The sequence below is a fragment of the Pelophylax lessonae genome, assembly GCF_965119305.1.
Source record: "Pelophylax lessonae genome assembly, chromosome: 2".
Classification (NCBI taxonomy): Eukaryota; Metazoa; Chordata; class Amphibia; order Anura; family Ranidae; genus Pelophylax; species Pelophylax lessonae.
Genome location: NC_138769.1, coordinates 593,753,755 through 593,776,787, shown reverse-complemented (window position 1 = coordinate 593,776,787; position 23,033 = coordinate 593,753,755). Strand labels below are relative to the sequence as shown.

Here is a 23,033-nt window from a genome sequence, read left to right as displayed (position 1 = left end):
GTAAAGACTGAAGACATGCTGCAGGTATAGTTAGGGATTGGGGACTTGCGAAAAGAAACTAGGGGACTACAAGAAACCTGGACTCCTCGGGAGGGTGGAGCCCCAAACTACTGTCAGATCCTAGATTGTAACATGTGTGCGCACCTGTACACAAAGCCTCCAGGTCTCCAGAAAGTTCATGACACACGGTTGAAGGTTTCTTTCCACCGCCTTTAAAACCTCAAAGCTCCAGACCCTGATCTGGGAATTACAAAACCAGGATAAAACCCAAAATGTCCAGAGCCCCTCAATCTGCGTCCTTGGAAATCCTGTGTAAATTTTAACTCTTTTTTCCATAGTGGCAGGACCCAGCAATTTCACGATGCACACAAAAAGAGAACAGACAGCACAGACAAAGTAAAAAAGAATGCAAGAAATCAAGATATTTTATAGGGACCAGTTTAATTAACATTTTCCTTCAATGTCTCTAAGTAAGCACTAAGACAAGGAAAACACCCATTACTGGCAGGTGGGGCCCAAGGGCAACACAGGAAATTCCAAAAGGCTGCAAGTTGGTAAGGCTGTAGCCTGTAGATGCCCTGTGCATGAACATTCCAGACATATTTGCATAGGGACTACTAACAACTGTTTAACGATTGCTTGAATCACGCTCACAAACATCTTGGCAATAATCAAACAAAATAAATTAAAAGCATAATCTGTACTGAATTTTAGTGTTCCTATGTAGATATAGAAGTGTTAACTTTCTTTAAGTGATCATGAAACTACATCAGTTTGAAAAGCAGGCTCTATTTTATAACCTAATTAGCGCCAGAATAAAAAATAGTTTAATTTGTGCTATGCCAGCAGCTGCGTACCCTCATTTACTGTAATAAATGGTGCTTTATATAATGAAGGAGCTAGCCATAAATTATATAAGTCATTAAAACTGTGCCTTGTAACAAAAGAAACTTGCTATCATTTCAGTTTCAGATGTGGCAACAAGTGTGGGAAGGGCATTTGCTGTAAGTCACATGTGAGACTTATGCAAGACCAAAATGGCAACTTAAGTTTCTATACATATTACCAAGTGATTAATAATATATATATATATATATATTGTATATATATATATATATATATATATATACAGTATCTCACAAAAGTGAGTACACCGCTCACATTTTTGTAAATATTTTATTATATCTTTTCATGTGACAACACTGAAGAAATTACACTTTTCTAAAATGTAAAGTAGCGAGTGTACAGCTTGAATAACAGTGTAGATTTACTGTCCCCTCAAGATAATTCAACACACAGCCAATAATGTCTAAACCGCTGGCAACAAAAGTGAGTACACCCCTAACTGATAATGTCCAGATTGGGCCCAATTAGCCATTTCCCCTCCCTGGTGTCATGTGACTCGTTAGTGTTACAAAGTCTCAGGTGTGAATGGGGAGCAGGTGTGTTAAATTTGCCAAGACCCTGAAACTGAGCTGCAGCACGTTGGCCAGGACCATACAGCGGTTTAACAGGACATATACCAATCAGAACGGCCCCGCCATGGTCGACCAAAGAAGTTGAGTACATGTGCTCAGCGTCCTATCCAGATGTTTTCTATTTGGGAAATAGACATATGAGTGCTGCCAGAATTGCTGCAGAGGTAGAAGGTGTGTGTGTGTGTGTGTGGGGGGGGGGGAGGGTCAGCCTGTCAGTGCTCAGACCATACGCCACACATTGCATCAAATTGCTCTGCATGGCTGTCATCCCAGAAGAAAGTCTTTTGCTGATGCTGCACAAGAAAGTCCATAAACAGTTTGCTAAAGACAAGCAGACTAAGGACATGGAATAATAGAGCTATGTCCTGTGGTCTGATGAGACCAAGATAAACGTATGTGGTTCAGATGGTGACAAGCGTGTGTAGTGGAAACAAGGTGAGGAGTACAAAGACAAGTGTGTCTTGCCTCCTCACCTCAAGCATGGTGGTGGGAGTGTCATGGTATGGGGCTGCATGAGTGCTGCCGGCACTGGGGAGCTACAGTTCATTGAGGGAACCATGAATCCCAGAATGTACTGTGACATACTGAAGCAGAGCATGATATCCTCCCTTTCAGAGACTGGGCTGCAGGGCAGTATTCCAACATGCTAATGACCCCAAACACAACTCGAAGACGACCACTGCCTTGCTAAAGAAGCTGAGGGTAAAGGTGATGGACTGGCCAAGCATGTCTCCAGACCTAAACCCTATTGAGCATCTGTGGGGCATCCTCAAACGGATGATGGAGGAGCGCAAGGTCTTTAACATCCACCAGCGCTGTGATGTCCTCATGGAGGAGTGGAAGAGGACTCCAGTGGCAACCTGTGAAGCTCTGGTGAACTCAATGCCCAAGAGGGTTAAGGGAGTGGTGGAAAATAGTGGTGGCCCCACAAAATATTGACACTTTGGGCCCAATTTGGACATTTTGACTTAGGGGTGTGCTCACTTTTGTTGCCAGCGGTTTAGACATTAATGGCTGTGTGTTGAGTTATTTTGAGAGGACAGCAAATTTACACTGTTATACTAGCTGTACACTCACTACTTTACATTGAAGCAGTGTCATTTCTTCAGTGTTGTCACATGAAAAGATATAATAAAATATTTACAAAAATGTGAGGGGTGTACTCATTTTGTGAGATACTGAACATACACAAACATACACACACACACACTATATTTCCAAAAGTATTGGGACGCCTGCCTTTATATGCATGAACTTTAATGGCATCACAGCCTTAGTCCGTAGGGTTCAATATTGCGTTGGCCCACCCTTTGCAGCTATAACAGCTTCAACTCTTCTGGGAAGGCTGTCCACAAAGCTTAGGAGTGTGTCTATGGGAATGTTTGACCATTCTTCCAGAAGCGCATTAGTGAGGTCAGGCACTGATGTTAGGGAAAAGGCCTGGCTTGCAGTCTGTTCTTTAAATTATTCCAAAGGTTTTCTTTTGGGTTGAGGTTAGGACTCTGCGCACACTAGTCAAGTTCCTCCAGCCCAAACTTGCTCATCCATGTCTTTAGGTACCTTGCTTTGTGCATTAGTCCAAATCATTTGGTGAAGGGGGGATTATGGTATGGCGTTGTTTTTCAGGGGTTGGGCTTGGCCCTTTAGTATGCTGATGCTAAGAGTTCCCTTCACTGGAATTAAGACATTTTGGAAAATTTCATGCTCCCAATTTTGTGTGAACAGATTGGGGTTGGCCCTTCCTATTCCAACATAACTGCTCACCAGTGCACAAAGCAAGGTCCATAAAGACATGGATGAGCAAGTTTGAGGTGGAGGAACTTGACTGGCCTGCACAGAGTCCTGACCTCAACCCGATAGAACACCTTTGGGATGAATTAGAGTGCAAACTGCGAGCCAGGCCTTCTCGTCGTTCATCACTGTCTGACCTCACAAATGCTCTTCTGGAAGAATGGTCAAACATTCCATAGACACACTCCTAAACTTTGTGGACAACCTTCCTAAAAGAGTAGAAGCTGTTATAGCTGCAAAGGGTGAGCCAACTCAATATTGAACCCTACGGACTAAGACTGGGATGCCATTGAAGTTCATGTGCGTGTAAAGGCAGGCGTCCTAATACTTTTGATAATATAGTGTCTATATATATATATATATATATATATATATATATATATATATATATATATATATATATATATATATATACAAATGTTCTCATTCCTGTAAAAAATATGAGCCATTTTTCACTATTTCGAGTGTATTTTTGGTCAAATAGGTTTCCTTCTTTTTTTCTATCTCTTCTTCTATTGCATCTCCACTTGTTTTCCCTCTTTTTTCTTCCTAATAATCCTTCTCCTGTACAACAAAATTGTATTTAAAACAGCATGAATCTTTCCAGTGTCTGTCATGGATTAGCTGTTTCATAGTTAAGGCCCCTTTCACACATGCTGTCCGTTTGTCCGTCTTTCATCCATCCGTTGACGGATGAAAAACGGACATCAATGTATCTCTATGTAAAAACGGATGACAACGGATGATCATCAGTTAACATCCGTTTTCATCCGCTTCCGTCAATGTCCGTTTTTTTGAACGGATGAATGCCATATTTTTCATCCATCAAAAAAACGAATTGAACGAAAAACGGATGACAATGGATGAAAAACGGATGACAATGGATGAAAAACGGAGGACAACGGATGAAAACGGATGACAACGGATGAAAACGGATGACAACGGATGAAAAACAGATAACAACTGATGAAAAACGGATGAAAACTGACGAATAACGGATGACAACTGACGAAAAACAGATGAAAAATGGATGAAAAACTGATACATTTTGACGTGACTGAACTGATGAACTGAACGGACCGTATGTGTGAAAAGGGGCCTTAGGAAGACTACAGTAAATCTGCTAATCGATTTTTAAAACTGTGGGAACCAAAAGATTTAACTGAGACTACAGTTTCCAACTGCCCCCTGTTAGCAGGGGTGTCCCATAGTACAATAAAATCATATTTCATTACATAATTTTCCTCGATCAACGATTCTCAAATAATGGGAAACTTTTGCTTTGGTGCCTATTGGTTCTTGTCTCAACAAATCCCAAAAAACATTCTATATTTTGAAGTGGAAATGTTAACAGAAACAGACGAAAAACACTTTGATCATACTCTTTCATAGAAGAAGCCTTCCATCACTTTCTGTTTACTTAATCGTGAAACTATGATCAGCCCTTAATGATTAAGTCCAACAAAACTTGTATGCAATATATACGGTAGTTTCTGTAGTTTTTATTGAGACTTTTTGGTACAAATTTTTCATATGCACCATATAACAACAACCTTTTTCTCTTCAGTTTAAAACATGTTTTGTTTTTTATGTTTAAAAACGTATTTCTATCAAACACATTGATGTTATTATTCTTGAACTATTGGATTTTTCTTACACATATTTAATAGGACACATTCCAGAATTGTACAAGTTCTTAAAAGATGTTCACCTAGCATTTTTCATTATTTTGTACTCTTCAATTCAAGGGCAAAAACGGCTTTGTGCCATATACGTACTGTATATATATGTAAATATATATATATATATATATATATATATATATATACAGTACGTATATGTAAAAACTTTATTAAAAATAACGGGATTTCTAAAATATACTATAAAATGCACATACATTTTACAATAGTAATTTACTACCAATTTACCATCTGAAACAGGGGTCCCCAAACCTTTTACACAAAGGCCAGTGCACTGTCCTTCACACAGTTTGGGGACCTGAATATGGTCATTAGGTGTAGAAAAATGTCTCCGCTTTAGAAGTCAGTGGGGAAACAAGTTCCTCCACGTTAGTGATTAGTGGGAGTACAAAATGCCCTTGTGTCAGTGCTCAGTGAAAATACAATGCTTGGTGTCAGTGGGAAGAACCCCCCCCCCCCCCATGTTCATGGAAGTAATAGATACCCTTTCATCCATAAAGCTAAACAATACCCCAGCATAATTTGTCAGTAAAAATGTGCCAGTGTCAGTAAAAAACGCCTCTGCATCAGTGGTTTGTTGAAAAAATGCCCCTGCATAAGTGGTCATAGAAAATTGTACCTGCATCAGTAAAGGAAAAAAGGTGGTCAGTAAGCATTGTCCCCACATTAGTGTTCAGAAAAAAAATGTCTCTGCATCAGTGGGCAGTAACAAAATGGCCTTGCATTAGTGGGAATAATACTCGCCCCTGTGTCAGTGGTCAGTGGAAGAAATGATGTCCTTGTGTAAGTAGGAGGAATGGTGTCTCTGTGCCAATGGTCAGTGAGAGGAATGGTACCCATGTCTAATTAGTAGAAATGAAGCTCCCGTGTTAGTGGTCAGTGAAAGGAACATTGACCCTGTGCAAGTTGGAGGAATGCTGCCCCTGTGTCAGTATTCAGTGGGCGAAATGCTGCCCCTGTGTCAGTGATGGGTGGGAGCATTGATGTCCCTGTGTCAGTGATGAGAAGAAGGAATGATGCCCCTGTGTCAGTGATCAGTGGGAGAAATGCTGCCCCTGTATCAGTAATAAGTGGGAGGATTGATGCTCCTGTGAAAGGAAATATGACCCTGTGTCAATGATGACTGGGAGGATCGCTGCCCCTGTGTCAGTGATGAGTGGGAGGATAATGACTCTATGTCAGCTCATCACCCTGGCTGGAGAGAGGGGAGGGCGTGCTGGTGTCCTAAACGCGGCTGCTCAGGGCTGCCGATAGTCCGGTAGAACCATCCTCCTATAGGAGGACGGGGCACACAGGGGGCCCGAACAGCAGTAGGGAAAACCAGTGAGCAAGACTGGGGGGGGGCTAAGGGCATGGGGGGATCATTAGAACGATCCCCTGTGTCTGAGTCCCCTCTCCAACTGGCTTTCAGCTGCTGCAGGGAGAGACACAGAGCATCATTCCTGTGATTGCTCCTCCTGCTGCACCTAGGGTTGCCACATTTTTTAGCCTGGACTGAGGAGTTTTGGGGTCTCTGTAGTTGGGGTTCAGCAGGTGGCTCACTACCTGGCACTGACCAGTACTGGTCTCCTCTGTATTCATGCCAGTCTCCCTGGTTACCTGCACACCCCCCCTCCTCTTCCTCGGCAGCAAACTGGTTTGGAACCAGGCCCGAATTGGCTAATCGGGAGCATCTGGAGAATTCCAGATGGGCTGGTCCATTTGGGGTGCAGGCAGGGCCGGTGTAATGCCGAAAGTTACAAGTATCATCTGCTCTGGACATGTCCATATCTGTGATGAAGGGGGAGGCGCACTGAGAGCTTTTGACTTCTCCTGCCTGACAGGGGTGAATATCATTCTCCCTCCTGTCACTGTACAACAATGTATGATCCTCGGACTTGTTCATTCCATTCACTTCACCTCTGCCTTATCTCTCCTTCAGCTGTTTATCACTCTACACTTTACAAGCTCCCCTCCCCCCTGTCAGCTTCTTCTACTTCCCCGTTCCCGGCCAGGTCACTTGAGTCTTCCTTGTTGGTCACTTTCACTTTGTCCGCAGCATGTCATCTCTTTACCTTCCCTGAACAATAGTAAGTTAGCACCGAGTCTTCTGCTCCTCTCTCCTGTTCACATTAACCCTTCACCTTCTTCTTTCAGCTGTCCACTCCATAAATCTGCACTGTATATCCTGAAGCCTCTGGTCCCAACTCTGGGCTATCCAAGAAGCCATTTAGCTGACCCTGTCCTGTCCTAAAATGCAGCATTAGCACTTTCTTTACAGCCCTTCACTCTGTTCTTCATTAACACATATTCTTATTACCCAGACCTGCCCTCCCCCCTATCCCTATCCCCCCCCCTATACCTATTCCCCCCCCCCTATCCCTATCCCCCCTATACCTATTCCCCCCCCCTATCCCCCCCCCCATACCTATACCTATCCCTAATAACCTGTGCACTGCGGTTTGGTCACAGTGTGATTGTGTGTGCGTTTTACCTGGATTTTAGGTACACTTCTATTTGAATTTCTATTACAAAGTGTGTTTTCATGAAAGTACATCAAAGTCCTGCATGTTTCAGAAAACGCACTGTGTAATGGAATTCAATAGAAGTACACCTAAAATCCAGGTAAAACGCACACACAATCACACTGTGACCAAACTGCAGTGCACCGGTGTGACCCCACTATAAGGCAAACTTCACACCTTTGAATGTCAGTCACAAGATTGTGGCTTTCCTGACACACACACAAACAAATCGTCCATTAGTAGATGTGCGACAGTGCCATTTATTGGTAATGGCACCCCACACATCTGCTATCACATGCACCAAACCACATGGTATCTCAAAAGTGAAACATCTGGGGTCTGTTTAGAGCCCTGATATTTCATCAAAGCCCCCCAACTGGGCAGTTAAAAATGTAAAAAGTATATATATATATATATATATATATATATATATACACTGTACATATAAATTCTCAACACAATATAAATAATGTAAAACATTTGTAAAAAATAAATAATTAAGGGCTTGTTCACACGTGTTTTGGTCTCTGAAAAGCAACCATCATGCAGATTGCTCTTCAGAGAGCATTTGACAGGAGGTAAGGAGCCGTTGTATCGCCTCCCTACTGCCTGAAACAAACCTTCTACCATTATTAGCCTTATGGGGTAGGGGCACAGCTTGCCATGTTTGCCCTGGGCACTGAATGACCTTGTCTCGGCACTGGGTGCAGGGGGTCCGGCCGCACCGGGCGCAACATCTGGGGGGTGTCGTGTAGCATGACAGTGAAGGCAGTTTTATTCCAGGACAAAGCAGTGTCCCAAAATGAAACGCATACTGTGTGATTAATGAACTGGTGATTCCAGTGACATCAGGCACACACAGGCAGAAGCCCAGCATTCATAGCGGAAGAGGGTTTAAATTCCTCCTCCTCTGCGCCAAGAAAGCAGCTCCACCCACCTCCTCCTCGCTGCAGGTAAGAGGATTGTTCATGTTGTCCTCGCTCTGGCTCTGCTCTTCTTCCTGCTAAAAATCACTGCCATGCCACAGTGTAGGATTGTCTTCTCATGAGCTTTGCATTACTCAATATTCCCCAGGATCTCAATAGGAGGAGATGATGTCCTCCTTGGTTAGCTACCTCTGGAGGAGGCTCATTCCCCCCCCCCCCCTACAGGTATTTAGGGGATATTTTTTTTTTTTGCAGTTTTAACTAGCATTTTATGGAGGGTGAGGTGAAGGATGGCCTTGAATAAGGAGATATTGCCCCTCAGTTGCAAGGTCCTCTTGTTGCCATCATTCATTTTGGTGTTCCTGAGACAACTGCACAGTACAAGAACAAGAAGCAGGCGTTCCATGTGGGAGCTTGCATGAATCTTAGATTTTTGCATAATTCTTAGAAATACATAAAATTCAGATTAAGGTGAAGTAAATTAATTTCTGACTGCAGCACAGTTGCAGGGTTTGGTAGTTTACTGAAGCAAAATTGGAAAAAAGCCTCCAATGGATGCAGCTTAGGGGCTTTTGAGGTCCTTGATCAAATGCACATAGACCATACATGACCGAATGTAACCGTCACCTTTCACCAAACTGAATGTGATCTGTGGATTCTACATCGTTGCATGTCTGTGTATTTCTCTAGAAATTTGTACAGGATAGAGGTTTTATTTGAGCTATAGCCGGAGAACAGATTACAAAAGTTCCCCACTTTATATCACTGCAATGTTTAATCTCATTTTTAATACTAAGCTAAAACATGGAATACAAAAAAGAAAAATGTGTAGCGCTAAAAACTGAGTAAATGTCCGACAACATAAAAAGTCCAATTGAACCAGCAATAAAGTGCATAGAATAATGATAAGAAAAATCCAATCATGAAAGATGGTGGCAAATGATGTGACCAAGTTGTGCAGCAAATCCCTCCACCAATAACGGTATAAATAAGATTGCGCTCACCAAATGGAAAGGACCCCAAATACCTTATGGCAAAGAGGTCAAACAGGCTTAAAGGAAATATTGTAGTGTCTCCACAGGATTCACCGTCCGCGATGAGCAACGTGCCAATCACTGATGACGAGGATCAGACGGAGACTCCACTTCCCCAAGAGATGGTACATCAAAAAGACAAAAGGAGGAGCACATAGCATAATATTGCTAAAAATAAATGTGAAAAACTCATAGTGCAGCTAATCCCTACACCAGTGAAGGTATAAAAAAGATTGCGCTCACCAAATGAATAGGACTCCAAATGCCATATAGCATAGGAATCAAACCAAGCTTGAAAGAAGTGATACGTGCCTTTTTCAAAATATCACATATCTTTTGAAAAAGGCACGTATGCCGAAACATGTTAAGAGGACTCAGTCAGCACAGCTGTTTTATATACTCTACACGCTTTTCTGTCATGGATGTTTGTAAGTGTATCAGCCGTTTTTAGAAATAAATTGTTTTAGCAATATTACGCTATATGTCCCCCATTTTTCTTTTTTGATACACCCCCCCATTGTGGAAGTGGATTTTGTGATTGCTCTCATCTATTGGGGATCTACACGCTGTCCAACGTGGTCGGTGAATCTTGTGGGGACACTCCATCACTTCTTTCAAGCTTGGTTTGATTCCTATGCTATATGGCATTTGGAGTCCTATTCATTTAATGAGCGCAATCTTTTTTATACCTTCACTGGTGTAGGGATTAGCTGCACTATGAGTTTTTCACATTTATTTTTAGCAATATTATGCTATGTGCTCCTCCTTTTGTCTTTTTGATGTACCATCTCTTGGGGAAGTGGAGTCTCCGTCTGATCCTCGTCATCAGTGATTGGCACGTTGCTCATCGAGGACGGTGAATCCTGTGGAGACACTACAATATTTCCTTCAAGCCTGTTTGACCTCTTTGCCATAAGGTATTTGGGGTCCTTTCCATTTGGCGAGCGCAATCTTATTTATACCGTTATTGGTGGAGGGATTTGCTGCACAACTTGGTCACATCATTTGCCACCATCTTTCATGATTGGATTTTTCTTATCATTATTCTATGCACTTTATTGCTGGTTCAATTGGACTTTTTATGTTGTCGGACATTTACTCAGTTTTTAGCGCTACACATTTTTCTTTTTTGTATTTTTCATCACTTTTTTGTCTAGTGATTGGTGTTAGCTGCTCATTCTCACATTTTAAGATAGAGCAATATAATTTTTGGGTTACACTGTTGTAAAACATGGAATAGGCTGCTTTGGCAGCACTAAGAATTAGTGATTGACCAATATAGTTTTTTTTTATTGCCGATACCAATATTTTGGCCATTGAATATCGGCTTTTGCCGATATTGGCCGATATTTTCGTACATTTAAAAAAAACTATGTGGCAAATGAGGGTTAATGTTGATAAATGTAAAGTTATGCACTTGGGGGCTAAGAATATGCATGCATCATACATAATAGGGGGGGGGGGGGAAGGATCTGGGGGAATCCATGGCGGAGAAGGCTACTGTATTTGCACTGAATTGTAAATGATGATATTTTTTGAAAAATACAATGAATTACAAGGCTGTAGAGAACAGTGCGCCATTGCAAACTTATATTCTGAGGTTTTAATTACATTATTTTAATATAGTCAGTCGTGAACTAAAGTGGGCCGGTCTAAGGCATGAAACTCCAGAGCTGAAAATAAGTCCCACTCCGGCCCTGTTTGGAACTCTAATGACCATGCCTCGCTCCTGGAGGACATGTTTCTGCTCTAAGCATGGACATCACTCTGCTGTTCAGGGTGTGTGTTTAAGTGGCCCTGCCAGAGGACCTTCAGTATCAGAGCCAGGGATGTAGTGAGTGGAGGCTGGGGGCCTGCTATGAGCTGCAAAGTAGACCTGTCACCCGCCAGCTGTTGTGGAACCAGAACTCCCAGGGTGCCTTGAGAGCTTCTGCAGGACTTCTACCTCCACCAGAGCTGGAGAGACCTTTCTGGGATTCACCCAGACAATACAGGTTTTGAATCATGTGTCCACGTTTCAGTCTTCCTAAAAGCTGAACACATTATTCAGACCAGACCAGAGGCTGCAGGGGTCTGGTGCGGCTTCCCTGTCACACCTAGACATAAGGGTTGGCGGGACGACATTTACTAGAACCATGTACCTGTATATTCCTCCTGCAACAGCTGAATGTTATCTTCTCCCGCTGCCATTCAGCCACTGTGGGAGGAAAATACAGGTAAAAGGTTCTAGTAAATGCTACCCCTCCTGTCCAGCTTCCTCTTCCATCTGCTGACCCCCCACCCCACAGTGCTGCAGGCTCCCCTCCTCTCTCGCCGGCTGATGTGGGTGATGTTTCAGAAAGGAAAGTGCGGGGAGGGGCAAGTAAATATGTTATTTACCTGCCCCTCCTTTTTCTGAATGGACAGTGAATGATCGGTGCCAATCCTCCACTGTGTTCATTCATAACTGAAGTATAGTAAGTTATGTTATGTTTGTGTCCTTTAATAATGATTTTAGTGTATTTTTAGTGAAATTAAAAAATTGTTTTTTTTTGGGGGGGGGGGGGGGGGGGCTTGTCAGGTAGGCTGTACAGGGCCCCATGATTTCTAACAGTAGCCCTGCTGCTACTGCACACCTTGTCCACATAGCCAGTTCAAGGGAAGCTGTCCACATTCTTGGCTGTCTTGTACAAGTTGTCAGCTCTATCTGTCTCCATTACTGCTCATTGATTGGTGCTCAGTCACATCTCTGGCACCTGATTGTTATCTTGTCAAAGTGCCATGTCGGTGGCTTCTCACAAAGCTTGTCGAGGGATGTCACAGCTCCCGCCAGCCCGGGCTTAGTAGCTGTGAGCATGATGATGGTATTATTATTGGTAACTGGCTCTCTCTGTCCATGCTGCCTTGTCTGGTATAACACAAGGGTGGGCGTGGCCACGGCTCTCACCTACATTATCTCCAGCGCATCACAGGCTTTGCCTACAAGGAGGGGGTGGTCTAAAAGAAAGCACTTTAATTGTAAAAAGGATTATGAGTAAGCCTAATTGTCCTGACAGATTTGTCTGGCTGTCATCGTGACTCTGCTCCCCGCTCCCCGCCCCTTTCCCCCTCTCTTTCCAGCTATTGGAGCAGTTTTTCCAGGTATAAGGAGCTCAGTGACTAGTAGGTCACAGAGTTACACACAGGCTGTTTTTTTTTTAATTTTGCTTGAGGGAGGTGTAGCTGGTCTTGCCAAGGGCACAAAATCCAGCAACGGCCCTGCCCACAGAAGTATAGCCAAAAAAAATAAGGAAAAAGATGAATGGTGCCTCTGTTTAGGTTGGAGAAATGGTGCCCCTGGGTCAGTGTGAGAAATGATACCCCTGTGTAAGTAGGAGAAATGGTGCCCCCATGTCAGTGGTCAGTGAGAGGAATAGTGCCCCTGTATAAGTGGGGGGTGGGGGCACAATACCCTTCTGTTGGTAGGAGAAATGGTGCCACTAGGTCAATGTGAAAAATGATACTCCTGTGAGTGGAAGGAAAGGTGTCCCCATGTCAGTGGTCAGTGAGAGGAATAGTGCCCCTGTGTAAGTAGAGGGCACAATACCCCTCTATAGGTAGGAGGAATGGTGCGCCTGGGTCAGTGTGAGAAATGATACCCCTGTGTAAGTACGAGGATTGGTGCCCCCGTGTCAGTGGTCAGTGAGAGAAATAGTGCTCCTGTATAAGTGGGAGGCACAACGGCCATGTGTAGGTAGGAGGAATAGTGCCTCTGGGTCAGCGTGATAAAGGATACCCCGGTTTAAGTAGGAGGAATGGTTCCTCCATGTCAGTGGTCAGTGAGAGGAATAGTGTAAGTGGGGGCACAATAGCCCTGTGTAGGTTGGAGGAATGGTGCCCCTGGGTCAGTGTGAGAAATTATACTGCTGTGTAACTAGGAGGAATGGTGCCCCCATGTCAGTGGTCAATGAGAGGAATAGTGTAAGTGGGGGGCACAATAGCCCTGTGTAGGTTGGAGGAATGGTGCCCCTGGGTCAGTATGAGAAATGATACTCCTGTTTAAGTAGGAGGAATAGTGCCCCCATGTCAGTGGTCCGTGAGAGGAATAGTGCCCCTGTGTAAGTGGGAGGCACAATGCCCCTGTGTGGGTAGGAGGAATTGTGCCCCTGGGTCAGTGTGAGAAATGATACTCCTGTGTAGGTAGGAGGAACGGTGCCCCCATGTCAGTGGTCAGTGGTCAGTGAGAGGAATAGTGCCCCTGTGTAAGTGGGAGGCACAATGCCCCTGTGTAGGTAGAAGGAATACTGCCCTTGGGTCAGTGTGAGGAATGGTACTCCTGTGCAAGTAGAAGAAATGGTACCCCTGTGTAAGAAGAAGGAAAGGTTCCCCAGCATCAGTGTTTGGTAAGACTTAGCTTGCAGGTCCCATGTCCTGCGCCACTCCCCTCAATGATGTCACAGCCAGGCACCACCGGGAAAGTGATTTCTCTACATGAAGATGCATGCTACACTACTGCCTGCTGGACCGCTTTTCATTTCCTCCAATAACAGAACCCCTTGCATTCTGTAACAACAATGCAAGATGTTTTCTTAATGAACAAGGTGCCAGGCAAGCAGCTTGCTATGGTCAGTATACCCCTATTGGAATTGTAAGCCTCAGTTCCAGATCTTCTGACCTTACTATGCTGTAAGGGCTGAAGTGTACTGCACTGTAAGCGCTAAACTGTAGGCTGGTCTACATGTGAGCACTGTAAGTCAAAATCAATATCCATCAGGTTTAATTCAGACTCTTTGGGGTGTATTTACTAAAGCTAGAGATGGCCAATCAGATTCTAACCTCAGGTTGTTTAATTAAGCTTTAGCAATAAAACCTGGAAGCTGATTGGTTTCTCTGCAGAATTGTGACTAATTTTGCCCTCTCTAGCTTTAGTAAATAAACCCATCTGTGACTATGGATCTACTGTTGTTCAACCCAACATATTGCAACCTTGTGCACAAACACAAATCGTATATATACTGTATTTCACTGGGTATTACCAATGCAAGCTCTTTGCTGAGAATTAGGCCCCTTTCACATGATCGGATTGATTAGGTCCACCTGTCCGTTTTTCAGGTGGACCTAATCAGGCTACCCATTCTCCTTCATGGAGAGGTAGGTGTCAGCGGAGATGTGTCCGCTGACACCCGTCTGTCATTGAATTAGACAAGATCTGCTGAAAACAGATGGGTGGCGATACGTTCGCCATTCATCCAGTGGGTCGGATTGGATGGGATCGGATGAAAACAGACATGCGGTCCGTTTTCATCCGATCTCCCCATAGAGAGTGGGACTCTGACAGGACCGTCTGTGCACAGTGAGTGGAGACAGGCCTGTCATCCACCTGTTTAGCGGCGATCAACAGCGATTCCCGCTGAGCTAGCGGAGTCCCTTCTGTGAGAAAGGGGCCTAAGACGACACATGTCTAGTTCACGTTGGAACTAAAAAAGCATCAGAAAAAAAACTCTTAAGACACTAATGTGACAAATCCTGTCTTTGTCAGGCTGAATGCTGTAGCAGTAATAAAAAAATAAAAGAAAATAAAAACTTTGGAAGAGAGCACTTATGAAATACATTTTCATTTCTATAATATTTAAGCAGGAGCTAAAATAGAATATGTAAATATTTAAATTCCATGTAATAACTGCAGAGGTCAGTCACTTGAAGAATGCAGGAGTGCGCAGGAGAAAACTGCAGATTTCTTGCTCCTTTTACCTCTAATGTAACCTTATTAAATATTCAACATTTTAACAATATTTAAAACAATGCACTTTGAATGTTTCAGTTACTTAAAGTGGTAAATTCTTGTCGTTTGGTTCTCCAGTGAATTTAGCTGTCCTGTTACGCCCTCTACTGGTCACCTGGTAAAATGAAATTTTATTTTTTGATTTCTTGTATAGCACTGCCTCAATGAGATTGAGATCCTGGCGATTATTTTTGCTGCTGCCATCCATGATTTTGAACACACAGGTACAACAAACAGCTTCCACATCCAGACAAAGTAAGTGCATTTCTGATCAGTTTTCTGAACATAAACATATCTAGGTAACTCCCACCTTCATTTTTTTTATCTTGCTCTATCTATATATTATATTTGCTGTGTGCTCTTCATTTTCTCTGTTACATTGCACTACCTTTCTTTCCCATTTTTTTTTCTATTTATTTTGCTTTGCTGTATCCCTCTGACCTTTCCAGATTTTCAAATGTTGACACTCACTATAGGTTATCTCATCATTCATTGAGTCTTTGACCCCGATTTACTAAAGTTACTACTGCATGTTCACTTACAAAGTCATTTTGAGGTGAAACAAGGTGAAGATTGACTTTGCAAAGGATGCCCAATCATGTGCAAGGAAATTGTTTTTACTTGCACGCTATTGGATGTTTGATATCAGCACATCTTCACCGTATTTACTAAGCTAAGTAACAATTCACCTTGTAAATAGAAAATTCACTTTGCAACAGGAAATTTCCCTTATCTTAATAATGAGGTTATGCAGAATTTAATCATGTAGGCTGGCCATACATGTTACATTTTCTTGTACAATTTTTCGTTAGATTTACCAAAAACCATGTATTATGAGGTTAGAACTAAACATCACTTTCAATTGTATCCAATTAGGCAGGCCCTTGTACTACATAGTTGAAGGTAATTCTAAAGAAAATTGTACAGAAAATTGTAAGACAATTGTATAATGGAAAGACAGCCTTAGTCACATGGAAGGAAAAGTCCTGTTTTTTATTCCCCTTGCACATTATAGGCTATTCTTTTCTAAGTGAATTTTCACCATACAGGTATATTTATTTTGCCTACTGAAAATGAACTTCAAAAGAGAATGAGCCCTTTAGTTAATGAACCCCCATACATCACCAGACACACTGGGACTGATCTACTAACAAAAGAGCAGGAATATATTGTTAAAGTATGACTAAAGGCAAACTTTTTTTCTTTTTTTTTTTATACAGTGGAGAGTGATTAGAACACCTGTCAGTTTTTATTGCAGTCTGTACCTTCTTTATTTATCCTTTTTACCATTATCATTGAATGTGAAATAAAATCCCACATTTTGGGTTTTCCCCAGAAAAGTAATAGAGGGGAAATCTTACAATAGGGACACTAGTTCCAGGGACCTGGGGGTCCCCAATAAATTCCCTTAATTTGCAGGGATTTCCTCTCGCTTCCTGTTTGGCTATAGGACAGGAAGTGAAGGGAAATCTATCTAATGGGACACAGATGGTGAAAAAAAATCTCACAGGGGTTTTAACCCTCTCTAACTCTATCCAAAATGGAAAAAAAAAAACATTCACATTGTGGGGCCTCACGACCATGTGGATGTATGTCAACTCTCAACATATCTGCCTGATAGTTTGTTATTGTTTAGGTCATACAGTGTGGTCCTAGTTTGCCATGTATCTCAGCCTTCCTAATCATGCTGACTTTATGCATTCTGTTTGAAAAAAATGCATTAAAATTAAATAAACATAAAAAACCCATAAAAACATAAAGTAAAAAACATAAAACATAAACATAGAAAAAACGTTTGTGACTAGCTTACAAAGCAATGAGCGTACATTTAATAGAACTAAACCCATCGATTTAACCGTTTCCTAAAACAGTTACATTCAAGGCATGCCATGAATGAGAACTGTCACAGTTGCTTGGCCTCTTATCCAAATTGTGAAGCCTGCTAATGACAGTTGTCATAACTGATCACATGTGCAGTGCCACGGCAACTGCAGATCAAACAGAGGCCGAGATGGCCTTCCTTTGCTGAAAAGAAGAGGAGGGTTTAGTTACATTTTAATGTGACTGTTTCGAGAAACAGTTAATCAGTGGGTTTAGTTCTGCTCTAAAAAGTGGAAGCCGGAGTTCAGCTTTAATTTGTTAGTCAAGTCCATTTAAATCTGCTAGTGGATCTAACACAACCCTCTGTACAAGGCTCCCTTGCTCCTCCATAGAAGTCACCCTAAAGTGGAACTAAACCCTCCTAGCCTTTACAGAAAAGGAAGTCTGCAATCTTGGTCTCTATTTGATCTGTAACTGCCATGATGCTGCACATGTGATCCATTATGACACCAGCCATTTGGCTGAGACCACAAGCAAAAGTGACAGTTCGCACTCTGGGCATGCTGGGAATGTAACCGTTTTTTTGGAACTGTTTAATTAAAGTGGAGTTCCAGCCTGTTCTGTGTTTATTAAAAGTCAGCAGCTACAAAAAGTGTAGCTGCTGACTTTTAATAAACACACACTCACCTGACCCCCGATCCAGCGATGCGGGCGCTCGAAGCCTCGATCCTCTCCCTCTGGTCTCAGTGGCACTGGCATCACTGCTGTGGGCACCCGGCTGTGACAGTTTGCGGCTTCACAGCCGGGTACGCACTGCGCATGTGCAAGTTGCGCATCTTGATTGGCCGGCAATCTTCTGGGACCTCTGATGAGTCCCAGAAGATTGCAGGGAGGGAGGGGGAGAGAAGAACTTCTGCTCAGGGCGCCGCGGCGCTCCGAGCGGAAGTGGGAGCGGGTACATGTCAAAACTAGGTACCCTCTCCCCCCCAATAAAATGACATGCCAAATGTGGCATATCAGGGAGTTAGGACTAATTAAAGCGGAAGTTCCACTTTTGGGTGGAACTCCGCTTTAATGGGTTTAGTTCCACTTTAAAACCATTAGTGTGCTACTGCCTGGACCACCAGGTAAAAATAAAAGGGAAAAAAGCCTAAATGCAGCCACCCCACTTAAAGCGGAGTTCCGGCCTCGGAAATGTTTTTGAGATAAAAATACCCCCGGGACAGTCAGGGCTAGAGCATTTCAGAATGGATAGCCTCTGAACTGTCCCAGGTTGCGCTTACCTGTTAGAAGAAATACTTACCTTGAAAATTTCTTGTCCAGCGCTGCCATCTCAGGTGTGGGCAGCTGAAGCCAGGGCGTCCTCTTCGGTGTCCTCTTCGGTCCAAGAATGCCCTGCACAGGCCTCGCTCGTCACTTCCGGTGCAGGCGCATCATCCCTGCACAGCTTCTGGGCATGCCCAGAAGCTGTTTAGCAGGGAATGAAGCGCCTGAACTGGAAGTGACGAGCGGGGCCGGTGCAGGCGCATTGATTCCTGGGAGCGATGACGTTCAGCTCCAAGGAATCAATGCAAGCAGGAAGAGTTGGCGCCGGCCGAGGCCGCAGAGGGAGGAAGTGGAAGAAAGGTAAGTATATTTACTTCAATAACAAGGTAAGTAATTGAAAAAAAAATCGGGACTATCCTTTTCTTTTTTTAGGTGATTTTCAGCAAGCGGATGGCCCAAAGTGATTTTTGAGGCCGGAAGCCCTCTTTAAGGATTGCTAAGCTGCAATATATTACTTTTTGCTTTTGGGTTTAATATCGCTTTAAGCATGTGTCATTTAAAAACATAAGATGTACAAGAAATGATGCATATATCCTAATGAAATGTATTGGAACATATCTTTTTATTTTTGAACTGTAGAAATACATTTACACTTCAGTTACAAGTTAACAATTCAATTTTATTTTAATTATCAAGTGTCAGAACTGATTTTAAATAGTATAAAAATCATATATTTATGCCCTCTTATTCTCAGGATTGAAATGCCTGCATCAGAAACTCCCATGTGTCAAGTATAAGAACTGTCACACATTAAAACTCTGCACCATTTCCATAGTAACAGTGTGACAGTCACATGTCTTCTGTGAATTATCAAGGTTTAGTGCCTATTATCTAGGCAGTGTAGAGGAATATCTGCCAATATGTTATACAGCTTGATCAGTGGCTATTATATGAGCCATTGGTGGACTTTATGGAAAACTGGCAGCTGCCTATTCCTCACATTAGTTTCAGGGGCTGAAGGATTAGCTGGGAAATTTGCCTGACATTCGCCTGAGTGGGATTCAATGGCATTTGCTTAGCATTCCAGAGTCACATTGACCTTATTTACTATAGGACGGACAGGCTAGATTAATGCTGCAGCCGGTGAACAGCCATCAAATCTTTTTCTCTACACAAAGCCAGATCTCGCCTGTCTGGTCTAGGGGGTGCGTTAAAAAAAATTCAGTACCTGAGTCTCTGCATTGCTGTGACAAGAAAGGGTATGTATCAGGTCAGCATTTCTCCAACCATCATCAGTCACAGCACGCTTTAAAAGTATGTAAAATCATGAGGCACCCCAGTCCCAAACTGTATTTATTAGGCTAAAGGACACTATTCTGGGAGATGATTTCACTCTCTCTTTGTTGTCATATAGAGGAGTCCCCCTTTACATTAATGTTCTCCCATTACATCAGATTCCCACCATCACATCAGAGTAATCCCCTTTTCAGAATACAGTCCTCACTTCACATAGGAGTCTTTCCATTATGTATCAGCCCCCGCATCACATCAGAACCCCCATACATCACACCAGAGCCCCCCTTTTCACATTACAGCCTCCCCATCCAATCAGGGTCACTTCATCATATTAGGGCTCTTCCAATACATCAGAGCTCCCCATTCACGTTATAGCCCCCCCTTCTCTTCAGAGTCTCCCATTATAGTGTCCCATCACATACTGTAAGCATCCCTCCTTCACATTAAAGTACCTTCATCACAAAGAGTCCCCTCTTTACATTGAAGTATACCCATTACATCAGAGCCACCCTATCACATTATAGTCCCGCCATCACATCAGAGCCCCATATCACGAGACACCCCAATCACATTAGAGGCTCCCTTCACTAGAAAATTCTTCCTTTAAGTCAGAGTCCCACCCATCTCATCAGAGTAAGTTCCATCACATCAAAGTCAGCCTCCATCACATCAGAGTCAGCCTCCTTAACAACAAAGTTCTCAGTCCTTGCTTCACATATTGACTCCTACCTTCAAATCTTCACTGCAGCGGTAGCATTATGGTAGGGGGCAGGAGGTAGAGCAGATCTAGACATAAGCAGGACTTCCATCCTCTTATGAATCCTCACCCTGGATCAATATCCAGTGTGTTATGGTCCACCCCCCTGCACCATAGAAAAGAAGGATGTGGTATAGCATAAAGGGACAGAGCCCCATGCCAACGCAGCACCACCAAGCTTGCGCACTGCCCTGTAACCATTCTACTTCCTGATGCTAACATCAATGGCCCTGATGGGGGAAAGACTGACTGAAATATGTTGGGGCAGAACAAATGAAATTTCTGAAAGTTAGCTCTGCTTGTGTTGTGCCCACCTTCCCTGCTTTTCTCTTTACAGAAGTAAGCTGTCACACCTGTACAGACATCTTAGGGTAGTCAAGTTGCACCTACAAATCCAACCACTCTCTACTGTCTACAGCTGGCTTAAATCCTAAAGCCTGCTTCACATTGGTGATTACAAGCATGCAACAGATTCTAGTGGCAAGAATCAGTGTTTTTTTTTGTGGCTGAGATGACAGGTGTATGCGACAGCACTCAATCTGTACAAAGTAATGACAGACTGATAACTGGTGACTTGGAATGGGGAGCGCTTAACAGTTGGCTGAGACTCCACTTGTCAGCCTTACTGGGAGATACGGGGACAAATTGGAAATTCTGCTTATTTTAAAGCTGTGACATGCCTGAGATTTGAATCTGTTTGTGAATACCTTTTTAAGATGAATACATTTTAATATTTATTGTGGTAATGCACTATGGGAGCTTTCTTTTCTGGCATTTGAGAAATATTTGAAAGTTATACTGCTGAGACAAGGGGAATACCTAGGAGCCGGTGTGTACATCAGGAGTTGTCTTTATATATCAAACTGATTTCACCAAGCTATCAATGTGAGTTATTTCACAAAGGGGGCTTGCGGTGGAGCACTGAGGGTGATCTGTGAAGGCGTAGATCTGCACGTTCACTCTTCCTGAGACCATATTTCATACAACTTCTTTGTTGGGACTTTTTGACAATTTTAAACTAGAAAAACTATCTTTCTATCCAGCGCCTCCTAGTCTATGGAATTGTTATAGATTTGTTAAATTCATCAAGACTGACAACAGCTGTCGCCGTTTACATGTATCTGCACACCAAGCAATTATTGTTAGTCAAGAATGGATATCCAAGACTGGATGGAGTCAGGTGCATGCAGGTAATTGCCAATGTGGAGCAGGATTTATACTCTCTCTAAATTTAACGCTTAACCAGAGTTACCCCTTATCTTATGAACTCAACCTTTAAACTAATGCTTAAAGAGTATTTAAACCCATAAAAAAAATGTTGTTTGACTAACGCACCTGGCACTAGTCACCTTCAACCTTAGATAACGTGATCCACACGTGGCTCTGGAACTACCCTGCACTCAACTGACTAATTGATTTCCACTCCAAATAGCTTTCTTCTCCACCCATTACCACAATTCACAATTGGGATATTGACCGGAGAGTTAGCTAAGACCCGAAGGCTACAAGTTCTTCACCACATCCCTACCATAGACTCAACTAGATATGTATAACAGCACTCAAGCCTCTGTCATAAGTACACTTATAACCCACCACCACCGGCTTTGGAACACACCAAACTAAACGGATCTTTCCCCCTTAGTTTCCAGGTCGTATAACTTAACACTTTACGATATTGGCTTCCAGTATTCTTTGATGCCGACAATTTACCCCCTCCCCCCCCTTCTTTTTCTTGTATTTTTTAAACTGTGTTTATTTCTGTCTTTCTGTTCTTTATGTTATTTCTGTCTTTCTGTTCTTTATGTTATCCCTGCATGCTTTACTGATACTGTTTGCCAAATTGCCTTTGTTTCACCAGTTTACTGTTGTACTCTGTTATTTTATGTTTTCAATAAAAAAAATTGAGACTTAAAAAAAAAAATTTTGTATATTGCATTTTACCAATCCAGATATGGTGGCTGTAAATGTAGTGTCTCTGACCAGGTAAGATAGATTGCAGTGTCCACCAGGGGTCAAACTCTGCTGGCTATTGGTTTGTGCAGTCTGTGCAGTTTCCCTGCAATTGAGCTTTAAGCTTTATAAGGCCTGGCTCACACCAATGCAGTTTGCAGTTTGCATATTCTAGGTGTATTTTGCATTTTTCAATATATTTTTTTGATCCACTGAATTTAATGCATTAAAAAACAGAAAAAAAGTCCCTGGCCCTTTCCATAAAAATGCACAAATGTGAATGTGACCCATATGAAACCATGTTAAATGGACTGTAGTGTGTTTCTGCAAAACTGAAAATGCACTAAAACATGCTTGGTTGGAAACCGGGCCTAAATGATCCTGTGTCTGATTCTGATATATATTCTGTATATAAATTGCCAGACGATGGTTCTCATTATTCACTTTTATCCTCACAGGTCAGACTGTGCTATCTTGTACAATGACCGATCGGTACTTGAAAACCACCACGTCAGTGCGGTATATCGAATCATGCAAGAAGATGAAATGAACATATTTGTGAATCTCACCAAGGATGAGTTCACGTACGTTTGTAGTTCTTTCTAACTAATTTATATCACTGTGTTCCCTAAAGTAGTGAAGCATGAAGGGAGAATTTAAAAAAAAAATAAAATGGACCTGTTCAAAATTGCAAGTTTGTTTGCTCTTAACAGTGCAAAACATTATTAACATAATTAGGAGCTTATGGACATCCAATGCAATTTATTACC

The 23,033-nt window shown here is 42.6% G+C and overlaps 1 protein-coding gene across 7 annotated transcripts in view; it reads left to right on the top strand.

The window, feature by feature from the left end:
* PDE1B (phosphodiesterase 1B) overlaps positions 1-23,033 on the top strand; it is a 534,903-nt gene that overhangs the window by 458,229 nt on the left and 53,641 nt on the right. For all 7 annotated transcript variants that reach the window (XM_082244620.1, XM_082244621.1, XM_082244618.1 and 4 more), the window contains 2 exons: positions 15,328-15,428; positions 22,722-22,847. In XM_082244620.1, the coding sequence (XP_082100746.1) occupies positions 15,328-15,428; positions 22,722-22,847 (227 nt within the window). The remainder of the gene's footprint in view (positions 1-15,327; positions 15,429-22,721; positions 22,848-23,033) is intronic.